General features: G+C 43.5%; 1 protein-coding gene across 1 annotated transcript; it reads left to right on the top strand.

Moving 5' to 3' along the window:
* The first annotated feature begins 7,567 nt into the window (after nucleotides 1-7,567).
* On the top strand, nucleotides 7,568-19,198 carry Zscan26 (zinc finger and SCAN domain containing 26). The gene is made up of 6 exons (XM_052156739.1): nucleotides 7,568-7,742; nucleotides 11,596-11,671; nucleotides 11,774-11,833; nucleotides 12,638-12,955; nucleotides 13,250-13,355; nucleotides 15,695-19,198. Exons 2-6 carry the CDS (start codon nucleotides 11,657-11,659, stop codon nucleotides 16,591-16,593), a joined length of 1,398 nt encoding a protein of 465 aa, XP_052012699.1. The 5' UTR covers nucleotides 7,568-7,742; nucleotides 11,596-11,656; the 3' UTR covers nucleotides 16,594-19,198.
* The last annotated feature ends 1,398 nt before the right edge of the window (nucleotides 19,199-20,596 follow it).

The following is a 20,596-nucleotide window of genomic DNA, read 5'->3' on the forward strand; positions in this document are numbered from 1 at the left end:
CTGCACTATGCCTGCCTGGATGCCGCCATGTTCCTGCCTTGATGATGATGATCTGAACCTCTAAACCTGTAAGCCAGCCCCAATTAACTGTTGTCCTGATAAGACCTGCCTTGGTCATGGTGTCTGTTCACATCAGTACAACCCTGAGACGGGGGTTATCTGAGTAACTGCAGCTTTTCTGTTTGCACAGTAGTCCTCTTGTCCAGCTCACTCACCATGAGATGCTGCCATCAAAGAGCAGCCTAGCTGGTACACTGGTACATCTGCCTTAACATTGATGTGTAACTTGATTGGATATCCCATCTCCCTCAGGAGGCTATGACACAAACAGACAACAGCTTTTTATTTGAAGTGATGTTTCATGGAATTATGTAACTGTAGGTTGTAGAATAAAAATAAGACAAATCCTAACATTTGAAGAAATCAATAGAATCGCCTCCCATCTATACACACACACACACACACACACACACACACACACACACACTCCTTCCCATCCCATACCCCTTTTTGAGGCAGGGTTTTGTTATCTAGCCCAGGCTTACCTTGAGTTTTAACTCACTCTGTAGCCCAGGCTAGCCTCCAACTCAGAGGTTTTCTGGGGTTACAGGCATGGATCATCATGCTTGACTTTAGAATCAGGGTATTAGTAAACTGATACAGGAAGTTGATCAACTCTCCAGAATTAAACTGAGTTTAGTCGGTGTGGAGAAAGTTAATTGGTGCTGCTAATTAACTTACAATTGTACAATTTTTAAGCATAATTTTCGCATTTATCATTATGTATGAGTTTACAAAAATACAGTACTTAATAAAATATGAAAATCTTACATAAGGGGGGGTCCTAAAATCCTAAAATTTGTGATTGTGTGTGTGTGTGTGTGTGTGTGTGTGTGTGTTGTTTGGTTTGGGCATTTTTCAAGGCAGGGTTTTCTCTGTGTGTCCCTGGCTATCCTGGAACTCACTCTATAGAACAGGCTGACCTCAAACTTAGAGATCCATTTCCCTCTGCCTCCTGAGTGCTGGCACTAAAAGGATGTGCGACCACCACCTTCCTTCCCTCCTTCATTCCTTCCTTCCATTTTGTTTGTTTCCTTCTCTCTTTTCTTCCTTCCTTCCTTTCTTTCTTTCTTCCTTCCTTCCTTCCTTTTTTCTTTCTTTCTTTCTGTATCTGTAGCATTGTGTTGTAGACATGGCGCTGTCATTAAGGATACTATTTTTCTCTCAGAGGACCTGGGGTAAGTTCCAGACACCCACATGGATGCTTACAGCTGCCTGCACCCCTCAGTTAAGGAGATCCAATAACATCTTCTGTCTTCTGCAGGCACCAGACACAAACGTGGTGCACACATACATTCAGGAAAACACACAAAAATATTTTTTAAGTACATAATATATATTTTAGGTGTTTTTGATCCTTCTTAGTAAGAATTGGACCTGGTAGTACACACACGCAATACTAGCATTCGGAAACCAAAGGGTCACAACTTCTGCAAAAAATAGTTGTGGCAAAACTCCATTTATTATTTTTTTATATTTATCTTCTATGTGCATGTAAGTTTTTGTTTTGTTTGTGTTTTGATTTTCCTTCCAAAAGTACATTTTAGGTATTAAATTCAGCTCTATCAGGCTGGGCAACAAGTGCCTTTACCCCTGAGTCATCTTGCTGGCTCAGATTTGGCAAAATTCTTGTCTTAGGCCTGTGACAGGCAGACATCATAAGAGAGTCTGCTTTTCCCAACTTCCCTCCGTTCCTTCCCCTCCACAAACCAGTCCCAAAGGCTTCTGCGCCCTCCTCCAGGAACAGTCACAGCCACCTACACCTCAGTGTCAATCCTCTGTCTTAGATTTGCATGGCTGTGACAAAATGCTGAAGACAACTTCAGTAGGAAAGCTGCATTCGGGCACTGTCAGAGACTTTAGGCTGTGACAGGCGGGGCACCATGGCAGGGGACAGGTGACAGAGGTACATCACTTCATGGTAACCAGAAACTGAAAACCAGCTGAGGTCCTACAATTCCTCCAGAGCTGACCCCTCCAGGTCCTCCCCTTGCTGACCTGGGTTTCTTCCTTTAGGCGCTTCATGAAAGTCTTAGCACGACTCAACAACAATGCAGGCTGGATATAAAGCCTTCAAACTGTGAGCCTCTGGAGAACAAAATACAAACCCCTGCATAGTCTAACAATTTCAGCTAGTTTTTACGGAAGCACTGCATTATAGAAGTAGAGAGAACAGAGACATTACTGTAGGTGGTGGTGTGGTTGGCCGTAGGGGGTAATACTTGGGAGATTTTTATTCTCCCTGTGGTTCTGAGTTCTACTTCCTCCCTCAGGGGTGTTCAGGAACCGTTGCACACTGAGCTGGAAAAATACACGATGGGGCCTGCAGGATCCTGGTCCAGCTGGGAGCGCTGGGGAGCAGAGGATTGAAGGCCTTCTCGAGGGTTTTAGTGTTTCCGCTCTATTAGATGTTACTCGAGGAAAAGCCCTCTTATACGATATTCAATGATTCAATGAAACAGCGCGCGCGCATACAGCTTATTTGGTGTGGATCAGGGCTATATTCATGAACCTTGAAGAGTGATGAGAGGTTCTTCTTAGAGTGAGGCTTAACTGGGTGATGTGTTTATAAAAAGATAAGGAGACAGGAGATACGTTCTATGGGCATGTAGTGAGGTATAGGGGACGCGGGTACCTCAGCGGGACCATGCCAAGGCATCCCTTCCCCCTGAGGGACCAGCCACACAATAAACTCTATAGAATAGAGTTTATTCAGGGTGTGGGGCGGGGGGAGTTAAAAATGTAGTAGAGGCAGAGAAAGGCAGAGAGAGAGAGAGAGAGAGAGAGAGAGAGAGAGAGAGAGAGAGAGAGAGAGAGAGAGAGAGAGACCTGCTATGAGCACATGGGGAGAGAGGGGGAAAGGGAAGGGGAAGGGTGAGGGGAAGACGGGAAGAGTGACCGGGACAGGGAGCAAGAAGGGAAGAGCCCAAGAGAGCAGGAGAACAAGAGATTAAGAGAGAGAGGAGGGGGCAAGCAGTCCCTTTTAGACCTGTTGCCAGGTAACCGTGGAACGGAGCATACCCAGCTGTTGCCAGGTAACCGTGGAACTGAGCATACCCAGCTGTTGCCAGGTAACTGTGGGGGTGGAATGTAGACAGAAAGCTAACTCTGGGAATGCCTCACTTGCTCAGAGAGGAATTCCAGGAATCCCAGGTCCTCGCAGAGCAAGTTCTTATCTGGAGGGAAGAGGTAGAACCTGTAATTTTGCCAAGGACTATGTGGCTGGCATTCCTCAGGTAGAAGACTGGGGGTTGGGCTCCCAGATCAGACAGAGAAGAGGAGCCACCCTCCCTCCTAAGAAAAGGGAGTCCTCCATTTCTCCCTGAGCTCAGGAAAGCTGTTTGTTGTGGTAGACTACAACCTTAGTATCAAGGTGTAACGTCTCCACACTGATTCCAAGTTGAATCTTCACATAGTGGAAAGACATCAAAGACTCTAGAAGTTGTCATATGACCTCCGTATGCATGCTGTGGCTCACATGTGCACACAACACAGAAAGAAACACTTGTATAAAACACACATTCAATAAAGTAAAAATTTAAAAATCTCCCTCCAGGTGTAGGCCAAGATGAACAGCCACTGGGGTATTATCTGGCCCACACTCCCCTTTCTACCTTTGATATCCTGAGTTGGAAAGACACAGGGCCATCTTACTGGGATGATGGCACAAGGCTAAGTCCGAAGCTCCATTTCTGTTACATTTTACCTAACTGGGCAGGCACTCAGACCCTGCCTATCCTCTTCACCAGGCTTGAGAAGGTAAGGCCAGAGGAAGAAACTGGGTACCCTTCTCTAGCCATCTACTTGGACAGTGACATCTAGAAAGATATTGGAGATGTATCCCCAATGGCCTTAGAATGGGGTCCTAAATCTAGGACTGCGAATAGTTCTGACAGTACAACAAAAGTCCAATGAAGACCATGCAAACTCTTGAAACAATTCTATGAGTTGTATCAGAAATTGCCAATATGGATCCTGAAGCCCTGGAAACTGTCATGATGGTGAGAATGGTCTGTTTCACAAAGCATCTCTGACATTAGGAAGAAGTTACAAAAGTAGGGAAGAGTGTGGGCATGAGCCCTCTTGGTCGGAGGACAGTGTGTAACAACCAGGAGCTCAGCAAGAATCAGACCTCCATTGTCTTCTAAGAAGACAGGACTTTGGGGCTCTGAGGAAACAACAATAAGACTTCAGAATCTCTTCAATGCAGGGTCAGATGGCTCAGTGGTTAGGAGCATTGGCTGTTCCTCCCAAGTTGGATTCATAGCACCCACAAGGTGGCTCACAACCACCACCTTGTATCTCAGGGAATCTGATGCTGTCTCCTGGCCTCCAGAAGCACCTGGCAGCAAGTGATAAACAGACAGACATGCAGGTAAACCCCTCCCCCTAAAATAAATAATTTCAAACAGTTTTAAAGATCTTCAGCAAGCCTATTGTAAAGTCAATCATGAATGGGCAGGTGGCCAATGCCATAATCCCAAGGAGTCCTGAAACTGCTGAGCAGTCATTGTGCGGGGACTTTAAGAGTACAGGGAAATGTTTGGTTTTCCCAGCAAGTGAAATTCCAGAGCTTCTTTTTTTTTATTTTTTAAATCTCATTTTGTTTATTTTTCTGGTCAGATAACACAGCACAGGGAAGTGACCTAACAGAAATTCTGTTAGTGCTGTAAAATGACAACAATAGTCCTATACTTATATAAACCTGCTGAGATAATTTTCTGAAAAGTCCCATGTGAGATATCTTGAACACAAGAGTCACTTATCTATAAAGATCATGCCAGACCTTTCCCCTTCATGATGGCTTCTCTCTGACTCCAGTCGCAGAGATCACAATCTCCATTTTCATCTTCATCAGGATCCTTAATCTGCACAACCCAGCTTATCTCTCATGATGATGTTGGGAGTGTTGTTGTTTCTTCTTCTGATTCTCCTGGCTCCATCCCCCAATGCTGACATTATAGTTGTGTACTAACACACTTGGCTCAAATATAGTTTTAGTATTTGTATACTTTTCAAGTCCTATGAGTCTAAGCACATTTCTTATATTTCAAAACTTACATTGATAAAATATAAAAAAAAAATGGGCAGGTGGGTGTGAAACAAGGCCAGAAAGGAAGAAAACTAAAGCCCCTGGTTGCCCAGGAAGCTGGTTGACTCTCACAAATTCCTCTCTATTCCAAATTCCCAGATTCTACTAAGTACTGCTAACCATTTGTTTCCCCAGAAGACCAGCAGCAGCATCTGCAGGTTCCTCAAGAGCAGTGGCTCTCAGCCTTCCTGGCGCTGTGGCCCTTTGATACAGTTCCTCATGTCGTGCTGATCCCCAACCATAGAATTATTTTCACTGCTACTTCATAACTGTAATTTTGTTAATGTTATGAACATTAATGTTGTATAAATATTTTTGGACATAGACGTTTGTCAAAGGGGTCACAACCCACAGGTTCAGAACCACTCATTAGAGCACTCCTGTTAATTCATTTTGAGTGAAGGCTTAGCTAGGTATGGCCTGGTGATATCCCAACTGAAATAAATCCTGAGGTCCAGGGATCTGAGGAGCTAAGACCCAATGGGGACAGAAAAGGAACATGTCTGGTAATCAAATTTTCTTGAAATAAGATTTTTTAAATTCTTTTCTGAAATAGCACTTATTGATAATATACTCATGTATTGCCAATAATATTACTAATACAGAAGCCCCAGTCTCATAATTGCATTTATATAAGACCTGCAGGCAATTCTTGCTATTTTCCTAGTCATACACTCTGCTGATCTCAGCCAGTACAGCCTGCTGAACCACATCCCTGGAATTCCTCCGGTTTTGATTACTAGAATTGGAGCATCCTTTTCATCTTTGAATGGCCAGAACCAGACTTAACAGTTTACAACTTTAAATTGTACAGATGCTAGTACTTTGGAGGATTAGATGGCCTAAGGGTGGGGTTTAGAATTTAGAATTCAAGGATCTTTGGAGCGAAGAAGGATCAAGATGTGCCAATTGTCTTTCTAAAGTGTGTGTGTGTGTGTGTTGTTGTTGTTGTTGTTGTTGTTGCTGCTGCTGCTGTTACAGTGTGTGTGTGTGTGTGTGTGTGTTGCTGCTGCTGCTGTGACAGAAGGTCAGAAGAACCCCTGCATGCCCTGCAGCTGGTGTAGGTTGTTATAAGCTGAGAGTCTAACTGTTATGAACTTGGTTCTCTAGAAGAGCAGTAAAGGCTCTTAACATCTGGACCATCTCTCTGGGTTAAATTTTAAAAGCCCTAATATTGAAAGGTGACATGCTGCAGCAGGATGTCACAGACTTCCAGGTAACTGGAAACTAGGAGATTTTAAACCATTTACCAGGACTGTTAGCCTGAAGGGCCCAGATTGTCAGCAGGCTGAAAAATTACTGAGCTTCCTCCTCTAACCTGGAAAGAAGAGCCTGCTTGGAAAGCAGTGACTGACAATTAGACAAATAGGGAACAAAAATTTGCAATTCTCAGGCAATTTAACATATTCCTGGGTATGGCAGGCTACTGTAGAATTTGATCCCAATTTTTTATCTTATGGCTAAGCCCCTTTATGAGGTTTTGAATGGATCCAGAAATAGTTATGTGTTTTTTGAACCTTTTAAAAGGGCATTTGAATCTGTTCCTACCATGGGAATTTTAGGCTTACAAATGTCTTTTCTGTCAGCATGAAAAAGGGAGAGTCCTATTGTGAGTTCTCACTCAAATGATTGGAGATGAACTTCAAACTGTGGCCTATTTATCAAAGCAATTGGCTAACACGGAGGGATTATAGGGGAGGGATGGGTGGTAGGGGACTTTGTGTTAGACACTATAGGAAGGACTTAAACAAATGATTTGTTTGTTCTCCATTAACTTTACACACCATTGGCTTAGCTGACTGCAAAGCACATCACTGATACCACCAGACTCAGCTCTTTTGGGTGCCTTGGTTCGAAATCAAACAAGATAAGCATAAAAATAACAAAGTAAACTTCTGCAGCAGCAGCAACACCACACACGCACACACACACACTTTAGAAAGAAAATTGGCACGTCTTGACCCATCTTCTCTTCAAAGATCATTGAATTCTAAATTCTAAACCCTTTACTCAGGCCAAACAAGATAACGAAGAAGGCTCAGATAGGAGTCTTTGGAACTTGGTGGCAAAAGGGTGGGGAATGAAGAATAAACTTGAGCACTAATAATTAACTTTGGTTCTCTAGAAAAGTGCTGGTTTGCGATGAAGTATTAAACAACTTCTTTGGAGTGTTAATTTTAAATCCAACTTACATGATCATGCCAGCTTTTAGCTAAAGCCCAACCTAAAGATTCAGTTCCTGTGTCTGTTTGTTGGTGGCTGTGATTACAGAGATAGGGATGACGTTTCTGTGTGAAAACAGCCAAATGAAATGGTCTGATCTATGTAAATGAAATGTTTCAACTTAGACCCAGTCAGGACACCACCGAGTTGAGGCCTGGTCCTCCCATCGTCCTAGAGCGGAGCCGGAAGCTACTGAGCTGGAACACGGATTTTGAGAGACGTGTGACTGCCCCTGCAGCCAGGGCTAGAGGACGCATAGTGATCGGGTTCCAGCGGAGAGAGAACGGCAAACCTGGACTCTTGAGCGGCGGGTCTGGCTGATACCCAGAAACTCTCCACACCTCGGAGCTGGGAGGACCAGAAGCTGGTGCGTTGCAGAAGCTACGGGGCCTGGGAGAGGGAGGACGCTCGGGCCGTAGTTGTCGAGGCAGTTTCCTGGTGTTGCGCAGGTTTATTCTGGAACACACTGTGTAGCCCTAGCTGGCTGCAAACGCCAGAATATCTCCCGCTTCAGCATTTCAGTGCTGCGATTGCCAACATTCCTGGGTTCTGTTGCTTTTATTTTGTTGTGAGGGTTTCTTTTTCCTGTTTTTTTCCTCTTTTTTTTTTTTGTTTTGTTGTTGTTGTTTGTTTTTGAGAGCGTTTCACGAAACCCATGTTGGCCTCATCATTGGCGGAGTATACTCTTGATTTGAACTCCTGTTTATCCTTCCACCTCCGAGCTCTGAGCTCATAAGCTAGCGCAGCTACACATGGCTTCTGCATGTGTAAGTAGTTAAGTAGCTACCACTGTAAGTAAATAGAATATTTGAGTAGTTAATCCGAAGTAGATGGGTAGACGTGACGGCTTTAAAAGGCGTACGTGAGAGAACAGCGAATACAGAGGCCGTATAGCTGGAGCTTGGCTGTCGTGTTTCGGGTGTTTCAAGCGCGGTGAGTGAGATTGCCACAAAGGATAAGTATGTGGACAAAATGGGCGTTTGGTGGGGTGAGGAACTTGGCCTTGGGGTGAAAGAAAGACATACTCTGACAGGTCTTGTAATTGGACACCCATAATGTGGTTAGATTAGAGGATGGACGGAAATGAAATCAAGAATGGGTCGCAAATCAAAGTTGAGTGCAATTAAAAGCCTGCATCTGAGCATAGTGACGAATTTCTATAATCCTAGCACTGGAGAGGAGAATTGCCCATTGTTGGCTAGGGAGTGAGATCCTTGGGGAAAAGGAAAACTGGCAGGAAGTGAGGAAATCTGGCAGGAAATCTGGCAGGAAGTGAGGACTGGCTGTTGTGATAGTTGTGGCTAGGTGGATCCCATAGCTTTTGCTTCTGGATCAGATACACACACGCAAGAGAGAAGGAAAAAATAAATTCACAATTTTGGGTCTGTAGACTTAAAAATAAAGGCTCAAAGGTATGGTCAGTCCAGCGTTGGTGGTGAATGCCTTTTAATTCCAGCATTTGGGAGGCAGAGACAGGCAGCTCTCTTTGAGTTCAAGACCAGCCTGGTCTACAGGGTAAATTGCTGAACACACAGAGCTACACAGAGAAACCCTGTGTGTTTGGGGGGGGGGGGGGCAGGAGGAGGAGGTGGGGGGCACAGGGAGGCAAAAAAAAAAAAAAAAAAAAACAAAAAAAAAAAACAAAAACCCTGAACATCAGCTTGGAAACCTGTGTAAAATCAAATTCTTCAACTCTCCAGGTTGGCTCTCAGGGGTTTGTGGAGATTGGAAAAGCCACGGAAGCACAGGTGAAGCAGTTCGGTTGGCTCGTTGATTTTAACAGGAACTCATCAATAAGAAGAAAAGGTTTAAAGGGTTTTCACCGTTAGGGGGAGATATATAAGGAACCAAGAACAAACGACAACAAAAGTATTGCAAGTTTGGTCGTTAAAGCATAAGAAAAATTTGGACCATGTTAAATGTGTTAAACTTGTTCTTGATGGTGATGGCAGCTCATTGCGAGCAGCAGGCTTCATTCCCCCTTAGGAAGAGCTCAGGTGCAGTGTGGAAAAGAGTTGGTGTCAGGAAGACAGCTTTAAAGCAGTGGTTCTCAACCTTCCTAATGCTGTTCCTCGTCTTGTGATCTCCAACCACAAAATTATTTTCACTGCTACTTTATACCTGTAATTTTGCTGCTGTTATGAATTGTAATATAAATATTTTTGAAGACATGGCATTGCCAAAGGGGTCACAAGCCACAGATGGAGAAGCCCTGAGTTCATGTATCTGAGGAGGAGAGCATGTCATCAGGAAGTTACAAGAAGGGTGTGTGTGAGGGCTGTGAAGCTGTAGGGTCAAAAGACAGCAAGGCCACCTCAGAGACAGCTCAGCAGTTAAGAGCCCTGGTTAAACTACCAAGTATATGTAAATATATTTAATCACATTGTAGAACTGAGTCACCACTAGTTTATGTGTTATGCATGTATCAGAGTTCTTGCTGCCTTTAAAAAGAGATTTGATTTTTAAAGTTATTTATGTATGTCCAGGTATGTGCACTAGAGTACAGTTGTCCTTGGAGGCCAGAAAGGTCTTCAGATCTCCTGGTGCTGCGGTTACTGGTGTTGTGAGCTACCCAGCAGGGGTTCAGGGAACCTCACTTGGATTCTCTGAAGGAGCAGGCTATTTTCTTAACCTCAGATCCATCTCCTCAGCCTCTTTATTAGATATATTTAAAGAAATAGGATCGATTTTTATATTGATTTTGGTCAACAGATGTCTCAAAAGAGATTTATTAAAATGAAAACATGACTGTTGAAAAAAGATTGGGAAGAGGATCATAGTGGGGGTGGGCAACTGATCAAAATACTTGTGTGTGATGTGTCATGGTGAAATCCATTGTCGTAAATTCTTAATAAATGATATTTTTAAAAAGAATAGGAAAAAAGCCAGAGATTTATTATCAAGATTGCCTCATGATTATCAAGTCCTAAGAACTTCAGGGAGAATTAGCAAGCTAAAAACAAAACAGCAAATAATTTCATTGTAGTGCAAAACCTGTGAGCCACAAAAGCTGGTTATTTAGTTCAAGTCTGAAGGCAAAAGACTTAGGATCCAGAAGAACTGAATCCTCAGTTCAGAGCTGAAGGGAAAACTGAGACCGTATCTGGTGAAAGCTGCTAGGGAGGAAGTCTTACTCTTATTTGTGAGAGGGTGAGTGCTTTTGTTCTCAGACCTTCTGTGAGCTGTCAAGGCCTACTACACTGTGAAGGAGGTTCTGTGTTACTCTGTCTACAGTCTGTTAACTTAAATCCAAAATAATTTTGACCAAATATTTTCACCCCGTGTCTCAGAAGTGACTTATAAACTAACCACCACAGTACTAACCTGATATTTTCTGACCAATAAACATGCCCTCCTTGGACTTTCTCAAGCCTCTATTAGGTCTCGCTGCTCTGAGCCGCTCACATCCTTGCTACTTGCGAGGTGGGAATAGGAGGGTTGTCTCAGCTCAGACATGAGGCTTCATGGAGCAGCACAGCAAAACCACATCTTAACAAATGCTAGTAATACCTTTTAAATTTAATTATTAGGTTATAAGCTTCCTGGCTCAGCCTCTGGAGTGTTGTGATACAGACCCGAGGTTAAATGTTTGATGTTTTGTTTTCAATGCAAGCATTGGATTTCAAGTGTTTCACTTGCTGTGCCTCCTTAATCTAGAACAATAATCTCCTGACATACACCTGATTTTTTTATTTTTATTTTTATTTTTTTGCTTTGGGGAAATTAGATTCATGCCTGTTATAGACAGACTGAGTTCTGGATTTCTCAGAAAGTTTTCTCAGAAAATTCATGATAAGTCAGTCATATTTATTGAAAGTGTTCCATAGGTAATAGGGTACTTGGTGCCTTACTGTTGACGCTGGCTTGGTCATTTGGTTACATTTGCAAGTGCCAGATACCTGTTTTCTCTTCATTGATACCCAGCGGCATGGGTAACCCTGAGGACGCTCTGCTTCTTCCCTCCTTTCACCCAGTGGTTCTAGCATTCATTTGTGGCTCTCAACTGAATCATTTGAGAGTTTTAAAATGGCAGTTTTTCAAATCTATTCCAATTTCTGGTTTGGGTGGCAACCTATAAAAGTTTTCTCACTTTGCTTATATATCCTTAGGAGTAGCTGTTTTAGAGGACACAAATGGCTAGAAGGAAGCAACCCTCAGGAAAGATCACTTGTTGCTGTTGTTACTACTAGCACGGCTGTTTCTGTGACTTGTGTTTTTAGGAGTATCTCTCGGGATACAGTCAAGAGAAAAGTCTCCAAAACAGAGTGCCTGGAGCAAGGGATGGCCCTGGCCTTGGTGAGTGTGTGTTCATCCTCTCTTTTTTTCTTTTTAACTTCTTTGAGAGTTTTCAACAACATGTTCTGATCATATTCTGTTCCCACACATACCTCTTCCCAGATCCACCCTAGCAAGCGTGCATACTCTTTGGCTCCCCTGAATCTGAAGGAGGAGCTTCAGGTAATGAGAGAATCACTATTGTTCATGGTATCAGAGGTCTGGCCTTGGGGGGTCCTGACAGACTAAGTTTAGTGACTTGTCACTCAGTCCAGTGAGAGAGATGTGTGGTAGTAAAACAAGATAAGAATCAGTTACTTAGCAAGTTCATATTGGGAAGAAACAGGAAGCTCCGTCTTCAGTGCCCTGACTCAGAATTAAGTAGGGAAAGGACAGAAGCTGAGAGGAAGGGGAGCAAGTAGAGGTCCTTGTCAGTCTGTCTTAGACAAACTGATCTGTCATTATTCAATGCTGGTTCTATAAGGTCCTGAAACCTCCAGCAAAGTCATTACTGCTGAGGCAGCCAATGCTGCCCATGATCCCATCGTGGGTGATCTGTCTGCAGAGTTCTTGGGGTCTTGAAAATAACTTATTCTTATCTTGGTGACATTAGCCTTTAAAGGGGACTAGAAGCTGTGTGTGGTGGTATAGGACTTTAATCCCAGCACTCGATAACGGGTAGATCTCTGTGAGGCCAGCCTGGTATATTTAGTATATAGATGCCAAATTCCAGGCCAGTTAGAGTCACATAGTAAGAGCCCATCTCAAGAAAGAAAAGAGGAGCGGGGCTACTAGCAAGGCTACGGTAATCAGGGACTGTGAGGCTTCGTGGGCCAGTTGTCAGAGAGACATTTCTGGAATAATTAGGGTGTACATGCAGAGTTGAGTAGAAATCTGACGCAAAGTTTAAGGTAGCAAAGGAGAGAGAGTTGTAAGATCCAAGTCTGTGCTTTAAGCCACTGTTAAAACTCCTGTGCTTGGGAACAGGGATTCAGAGTTCAAGGGGACAGAAAAGGCGTTGGGCAGGAGCCATTGTGCAAACAGTTCAGGCAGCTGCGCTATGAGGAGAGCACGGGACCTCGAGAGGTTTTACGCCGACTCAGGGAGCTCTGCAGACAGTGGCTGCGGCCTGAGACCCACAGCAAGGAGCAGATCCTGGAGCTGCTGGTACTGGAGCAGTTCTTGACCATCCTGCCAAGAGACCTGCAGGTCCAGGTGCTCGAGCACCACCCAGAGACTGGGGAGGAACTGGTGGGAATACTGGAAGATTTGCAGCTGGACCGTGGAAAAGCGGGAGAGCAGAAGGTAAGGGGTACAGGTGCCCATTTGCAGGAAAGTAAGAAGTGAGCCCCCAGGTCACATAGGTGGACGAGAGCACAGTAGTGGGCGGGGCGCACAGCAGTGGGCGGGGCACTGCTCACTGCTGTTCAGTGTCCGCCTCGCCTCACCCTTGCAGTCCCCTGTGAGGCTGACGTGTGCCTCCGGAGGCTCTCCATTCTGCCTCTTCTTAGCCTCTTTAAAGGTTTCTTTGTTCTCTTTTCTGACATTGAAGTGCTTTTTTTGTAAACTAGTTTTCTAATTATCTGTACTTATCTCTAGGACTCAGTCCAAAGAACCAGGCCGACTGTGCTGGTGGGAGAGCCAGCCCCTTACAGAGAAGCCCAGGAGCAGCCTGGGTATGCGCTTCAGAAGCCTGAGGAGAGAGGTAAGAACAAAATGGCATCGTTTTGCATTTGAGTTAAGGTAGGCCATGCAGTGCCTCTGCCTTAGTGCCCTTAGCATTTTGGTGTTTGTTTTTATCAGGTCTGTTGTGACTTAATTGGTATTCATAATCTACACTGTAGCCTCTCTAGTCAGTAGAGGTTTTTGTTTTTGTTTTGTTGTCGTTTTTGTTTGTTTTTGTATATATAATAAACTTAGTAGCACAGTCAAGATTTAAAAGATCCACAACTCTAAACAATTCGAATGAATAGCACACCAAGGAGAAGCGGAGCTGGACCTACCTGTTGCTCTTCCCTGAGGCAAAGAATCTCAGGCAGAGTCTCTGTATTCCCTTCTTTCTCCTGCCAGTCACTGGATGGCAGGGCTGGGGTGGGGTCTTTGGCTCTGCTTTGTTATTGTTCTGTCTCTGTCTGTCTGTCTGTCTGTCTCTCTCTCTCTCTCTCTCTCTCTCTCTCTCTCCCCCTCTCCCTCCCTCCCCCTCCCTCCCTCTCCTCTCCCCCCCCCCCCCTTTCCCTCTTTCTTTCGTTTTTTTTTTGACACAGGGTCTTCCCATGTAGCTCTGGCTGATCTCAACTACAGCTATGTAGATCAGCTGGCCCTGAACTCTCCAATGTCTTTGATACTTTCCCCTAGTTACCTTGTATTCTTCTCTGTCACTTAACTCCACATGTATTGATGTCTTGCTTAGATCCCTTAGTGAACTGGAAAATGCTATTCTGTTTTTCCCCAGTAAAGGACTGGCCACCTGGGAAGAGGAACAGAGAGATACAGCAGCCGCTCCTCCCAGACAATACGGAATTGTGCTGGGGCCCCCACTCACAGGCACTCTGTTGGCCTGTTCATTCCTAGCTCCCCTTCCAGGGTCTCTCTTTGTCCCTTGTGCCTCCTTCACCCTATTTCCTGTTCCCAGCTCCCTGCTTGCTCACTGTCTGGGTGAGTGTGCTCGCCCGTGCTCTCACGGGAAGTTACCTTCCAGTTTCTGGCTTCTTTCTCTCTTTCCATAGTTAAAGAGCCAAGTTTTGTTGTGTGCCCTGAATCTGTGACTGGTTCTGACCGTAAGTGAGCAGTACCTACTGCCAGCTGGGCGTTCTTACTTGTCTGCTGTCTTCCGCCTTGTTCAGTGCTAGAAAAACGTGCAGCCTTTGAATAGGAGAAGGAACCTGCAGTTCCCCTCTGAGGAGAGCACTTCATATTTCAACACAATGTTATTGTGAATGCATTATTCTCAAGGTTTTATGGTCCTGGTACTGTTGATTAATTGATAAGAATTTAAAGGTTTTTTTTCCAAGATTACATACTACTCAGTGATAAAGTTGGCACTATGCGAACACATCTTCATTTGTCAGAGTACCTTCCCTGTTTAACTTAATGGTCCTCTGGTGACCTGGTTTATGGTGCTTTTTGTTTCCCAGATGACAAATCATGATCAAGAATATGCAGTCATGCTTAGAAGCTTCTGGGTGTGTAATATGTATCACATAATAAAATTTAGAGCATTTAAAATAAATCACCCCCACCCCTACCCTTCTGCAAAGCCAATATGGTTGACAGTCTCTTGACTATTAAGCTGGATGTGCTGGCACATGACTGTAATTGTGGGACTTGAGAGGCTGAGAAGAGGATTGCTGCGTGGTTTAGATTAGGCCAGGTTATTCTGCATAGTGAAACCTTACCTCAAAAAAAACAAACAAACAAAACCACAATTTCTCAAAAATCACTCCATACATATATTTTAAATAATCATAAGCAAATTTTTTTATTTCGTGGGGATTGAAGAGATCTAATCTCTCTCTTTTTAAAATTAGATATTTGTTTTATTTACATTTCAAATGTTATCCCCTTTCCTTGTTACCCCTCTGAAAACCCCCTATTCCATTCATTCCCTCTTCCCACTTATCAACTACTCCCCCCCCCCCCCCCACTTTCCTAACCTGGCATTCCCCTACACTAGGGCATTGAGCTTTCACAGGACCAATGGCCTCTCCTCTCATTGATGTCTCAAAAGGCCATCCTCTGCTACATATGTAGCTGGAGCCATGGGTCTCTTAAGAAAACTTTTACAGAGGACCTGGTTTCAGTTCCCAGCACCCACATTGCAGCTCACAACATTCTGTAACTCCAGTTTCAGGGAACTGGACACCCTCTTATGGTCTCCTTGGCACTACATGCATGTTGTGTGTATGCGTACATGCAAATAAAACACATATAATTTTTTTAAATTTATACATGTGGCTTGATTTAAGTATTTCCTCCTATTTGCAGATTCCTTTTTCTGAACACCAAAAGTAAAATAATTAGTGATATATATATTTAATGTTTCAGGTAAAGAGACAAGGAATGAGAATGGGAAGCTCGTTGCAGGGACAGACTCTTGTGGAAGAGTGGAATCATCTTTTACAATGTCTGAGCCCAGCGAGGTCCAGTGTGAGGACCTGAGTGTGAAAAAGTATATACCCTTGACCAAGGTAAATACTAGCAGCCCATGCTGGGAAACTCAGGAGAGCCTTGTTCAGAACTCCGGCCTGATTGACTATGACAGGGCATATACAGGAGAAAGGTCCTATGAATCTGTAGTGTATCAGAGTTCTGTTGCGACTGAACATCAGGAAATCTCTAAAGAGAAAGGTCACTCCTGCCAAGAGTGTGGGAAAGTCTTTCAGAGAAGTTCACACCTCATCAGACATCAGAAAATCCATCTTGGTGAGAAGCCTTACCAGTGCAAAGAGTGTGGAAAAGTCTTTAGCCAGAATGCAGGTCTTTTGGAGCATCTCAGGATCCATACTGGAGAAAAACCCTATCTGTGTATCCATTGCGGAAAGAACTTCAGGCGAAGCTCTCATCTTAATCGACACCAAAAAATTCACAGTCAGGATGAGCCCCGAGAATGCAAGGACTGTGGGAAAACCTTTAGTCGGGCCCTTTTCCTCACCCACCACCAGAGAGTCCATGGTCGTTCCAAAAGACATCACTGTAATGATTGTGGGAAAGCCTTCCGTTTGACCTCCGACCTTATTCGACATCATAGAATTCACACTGGAGAAAAACCTTTCAAATGTAATGTGTGTCAGAAAGCTTTCCGTCTAAATTCACACTTAGATCAGCATGTCAGAATCCACAATGAAGAAAAACCCTACAAGTGTACTGCATGCAATGAAGCCTTCAGGCAGAAGTCTGGTCTCTTTCAGCATCAGAGACATCACCATAAAAACAAACTGGCTTGATGAGGTTCTCTGAAACATTGAAATGTTACGTTGATAAGCAAACACCGCCTTTTAAAAGAAGTCACCACAGCTTCGGTATTCGTGGAAGCCATTTGCCTCCTTTGTTTCCTGCCCTTGGCTTTACTTAAAGCCATGACTATAATAATTTTACCCTCATAGTAGAATCAAAGTTAAGTATTCACTACAGAACTTCTCAGAGCTTTTGATGTGATTAAGTACATAATTATTTATCTCTTAAGTATTAGCTTTATGTATGAATGAAGTCTTTTAAATCAGCAAGTCAAGTGCCTATAGATTTTTACAGAACAAGACCAAGCTGATATTTTTGCAAGAACTATAGCAACAGACTCCTAAAACATAAAATTACTGAGGGTTGGAGAGATGGCTCAGTGGTTAAACCAGATTGCTATGCAAGTGTAAGGACTGTTTTGGATCTCCAGCACCCATGTAAAGTCAAATGAGTATAGTGGCCAGCCTGTGGCCTGTGGTCCTACCCCTCAGGTAGCAAAAATGGGACCTTTAGAGCAAGCTGGCTAGCCAGACTAGCTATATCAGCAAACTTTGGACTCAGGTGAGAGAGTTTGGAAAGCAGTTGGTGGAGTCATTAAAGAAGACTCCTGAAGATAATTTAAGTGCACATGCATCCATACACATGTAGAGCCATACATGCAAACATCATGCATGTGAAAAGACAAATCCTAAGGAGCTAGAGTCAGCAGTTAACACATCTGCTCTTGCAGAGGACCCATCCATTTTCAGTTCCTAGCACCTCCATAGCACAGCAGCTCTCAATTCCAGTTCTGGGAGTCGGATGCCCTCTTCTGGCCTTCTCAGGCTCCTGTGTACAGTGGGTCACAGGAGCTGGTGGACACACATAAAACTGGTAAAGTATTTTTAAACCCAAAATAAATCTTAATAATGCTTGGAAATACACATTCTCAAGGGTCTAACATTGGTTAACTGAACCTTTTCCCTATTGAGTTCACACACACACACACACAGGCTTCACTTTACACTTGTACCATCAATGAATGCATTTCTGAAAGCAAAGATAGCTTTTGCTGTTTATAGAACCTACCCTTAGGATTAGCTCATGTCATTTTACATTTCCTACCCATTTTAACCACGGTATCACAGTGTTTCAAATTATAAATCAAAGTTTTAAACTATGCAAGAGACTTTGAGCCATTGAATGAACTGTGTTGAATTATTCCAAGCAGCAACTTGGTTACTGGGCAACGACAGTGCCAGTACAGTGACTGCTTAAAAGGACACCTTTTTAATGAATGTCCCATGGGGGAAAATGGTTTTTCCCCCTTTCATACCAATGATGCAAATTTAAATTATAATTTATTTTGAAATCATTTTGACCATTAAAATCAAATCAGTTTGGAGAGACCATGGTCATCAGGTCATATCGACTGTCTTGCTCATGATGAAAAGGAGTAAGCGTGGAGTCTTCCCAAGCACATCACCAGACTGCTAAACACAGCATATGGTGCAGGGTGTACTTCTCCAAGAGAAGGGCTTAAAGATAAGGGACCCATTACAACGTGGTTTCACTACACTTGGCTTACAAATAAATAGCAACTTAGAAATGCTTAGTTTTCTTGTCTGATAGAAAAGGAGAGAGTCCAACACAGACCCATGGTAAATCTAGTCAGCTTGCTGCCAGTCACATCTAAGGAGGGGACAGGCCAAGGATTGCTAGGCCCAATTCTGACATTAATCTTCCCTTTCATCCCTTTTAGCCAAACTTTTAGCTCTGTACAAAATAAGACCCTCTTCCTTTGTCAGGATTTTGGTCTAAGATATACTCTAAGCAAAACTGGAGAAAGCTGCGCACGGACTAGCAAAACTGAGAAGAACCTTTTGACCTTTTGCCCATACTTCGCATGTGATAGTTGTGACTTCAGTCATGGCCTTAAAAACTCATGGCATGGACTATGCTTAGGTCCCCAACACCACCAAAATAAGTGTTAGCATGTGACCAATCTTGATGTTTAACTCGTGCCCATGCCAAGACGTGCATGTAACAGGCATTTGTGACACTTGTGATTCCTGAACCTCAGAAGAAAGCACCTGTTTCCGAACATGCTTTATGCTTCTGTTGAACATTCTGTCATGCATTGATTAATCACGTATCGCTGCCTGTGAGAAAGCCATGTCCCTTTTATGCATTGATTAATCACGTATCGCTGCCTGTGTGAAAGCCATGTCCCTTTTATGCATTGATTAATCATGTATCGCTGTCTGTATGAAAGCCATGTCCCTTTTATGCATTGATTAATCATGTATCGCTGTCTGTGTGAAAGCCATGTCCCTTTTCTGGCCTTTCCCTTGACTTCTCTTTTTACTTCTAAACAGCATGGTTAAAATTTAGAGAAGTATCAAAGTTTTAAATACACATTACTTTTTGTCAGTTTGTGTGTGTAGTATTTACCCAATAAATATATTTAAACCGGCCCAAAAACATAATTATTGATAGTGTAAAGAGAATACTTTTCTATGGAAATAGTGATATTGTCAGTATTGTAAACAGTCTGTAAAGTGTTAATAAAGCTTCAAAGTAATTTTTGAATAAAATTAAAGCTTTAAAAATAAAGATTTTTAAATGGTGTTTCCTACAGCATTACTTAATAAAGAATATAACCTAAACCTGCATTGTGGAAGATAGTTAAGGAAATTATTGTACCCTATACAATAGAATACTGTTGTTGGGATATCTATAAACTGCTTATGGGCCTCGGATAGGAGAGACACAGTTGGTAAAATGCCTATGACACAAACGTGAGTTCATATTCCCATTGCCCATGTAAAATGGTAGAAATGGTAATACGCAGCTGTAATCCCCCTGGGGGTGGGGTATCCCAGGAGCTTGCTGGCAGCCAGTGTAGCTGCATCAGTGAGCCCCAAGATTCAGTAAGAGACCTTGTCTAAAAAAGTAAGATCGAAGAGTTAAAGAGAAAAGCCTCTGGCATCGACCTCTGGCCTCCACACCCACATGCACATGTGGGCACTCATTAACACACAACATATTTTTTAAGCTGTGATGGAAAAAAAAATTCTATGCTGTCTTTTCCAAATAAAATGCAAACTTACATTTTGATTTCCATAAGTGCTTCCAAAGCTATTCTCACTGAAGAAAACGTTCCCGGGATGTCCCGAGAATTTATAAAACATTTATAGGAAGGTTGTGGAGAATCTGCCAGTGAGAGTGTTTGCCACCACGCCTGACAACCTGAGTTCAATCCACGGGACCCACATAGCAAGAGAACCGGCTCCAGGTGTCATGATCTCCCGTTCGAATACATAGGAAGTAAATGTAAATATGGTTAACTATTGAATTCAAGCTACCTGGATTTTCACACGCATATAAAATCTATATACTCACCTTGGGGCTTTGGGGATATTTACCCATCTGATTGTCCGCAGGAGACCCTGTAAAGGCCAACTCAGCTTTGTCTTTATGGATGACGGTCTAGGAAAATTTTTCTTTTGTGGTGCTGGGGACTGAACCCAATAAATATGTCAAGCAAGAGCTCTCCCTCGGGTACATCCCACGTTTTTTGTTGAAATGATCTACGGAAATGTGCGCAGTTTTTGGTCTCTTCGAAACTACCAGGAGAGGTGCTGGTCAGGAAAACCAGACTTGGCTCCACCGGCACACCAGAGATTAGCACCAGGCTCCTAAGGAGCACAGTGACAGCTCGAAGTTGCCACTCAGTCTCCAGCTCCGTCTACTGGAAGTGCCCCCTATCCTTCATCCCTTTGGACCCCTTCCGGCCGAACTTCATCATCGCGGGCTCATAGACTAACCAAGTAGGCCAGGCTGTGGCGCTCTGGCCTCTTAGCTCTGGTAACAGGTTTTTTTCATGAGCTTTGGCACATCCTCGAACTGCCATATTCCACAGCAAATAGACACACTTAGCTGCTGGGCGCATCTGGGCACGTTAGAGCCCTGGCTAATGCACCACAGGTACATCTATTACATTCGTTAAGA

Source organism: Apodemus sylvaticus, chromosome 14 (genome assembly GCF_947179515.1).
Source record: "Apodemus sylvaticus chromosome 14, mApoSyl1.1, whole genome shotgun sequence".
Taxonomy (NCBI): Eukaryota; Metazoa; Chordata; class Mammalia; order Rodentia; family Muridae; genus Apodemus; species Apodemus sylvaticus.

Coding starts and splice junctions, on each gene's coding strand:
- Zscan26 (XM_052156739.1), top strand. Junction 11,834..12,637: donor ATCTGAAGGAGGAGCTTCAG/GTAATGAGAGAA, acceptor GCTTGGGAACAG/GGATTCAGAGTTCAAGGGGA. Junction 12,956..13,249: donor GAAAAGCGGGAGAGCAGAAG/GTAAGGGGTACA, acceptor ACTTATCTCTAG/GACTCAGTCCAAAGAACCAG.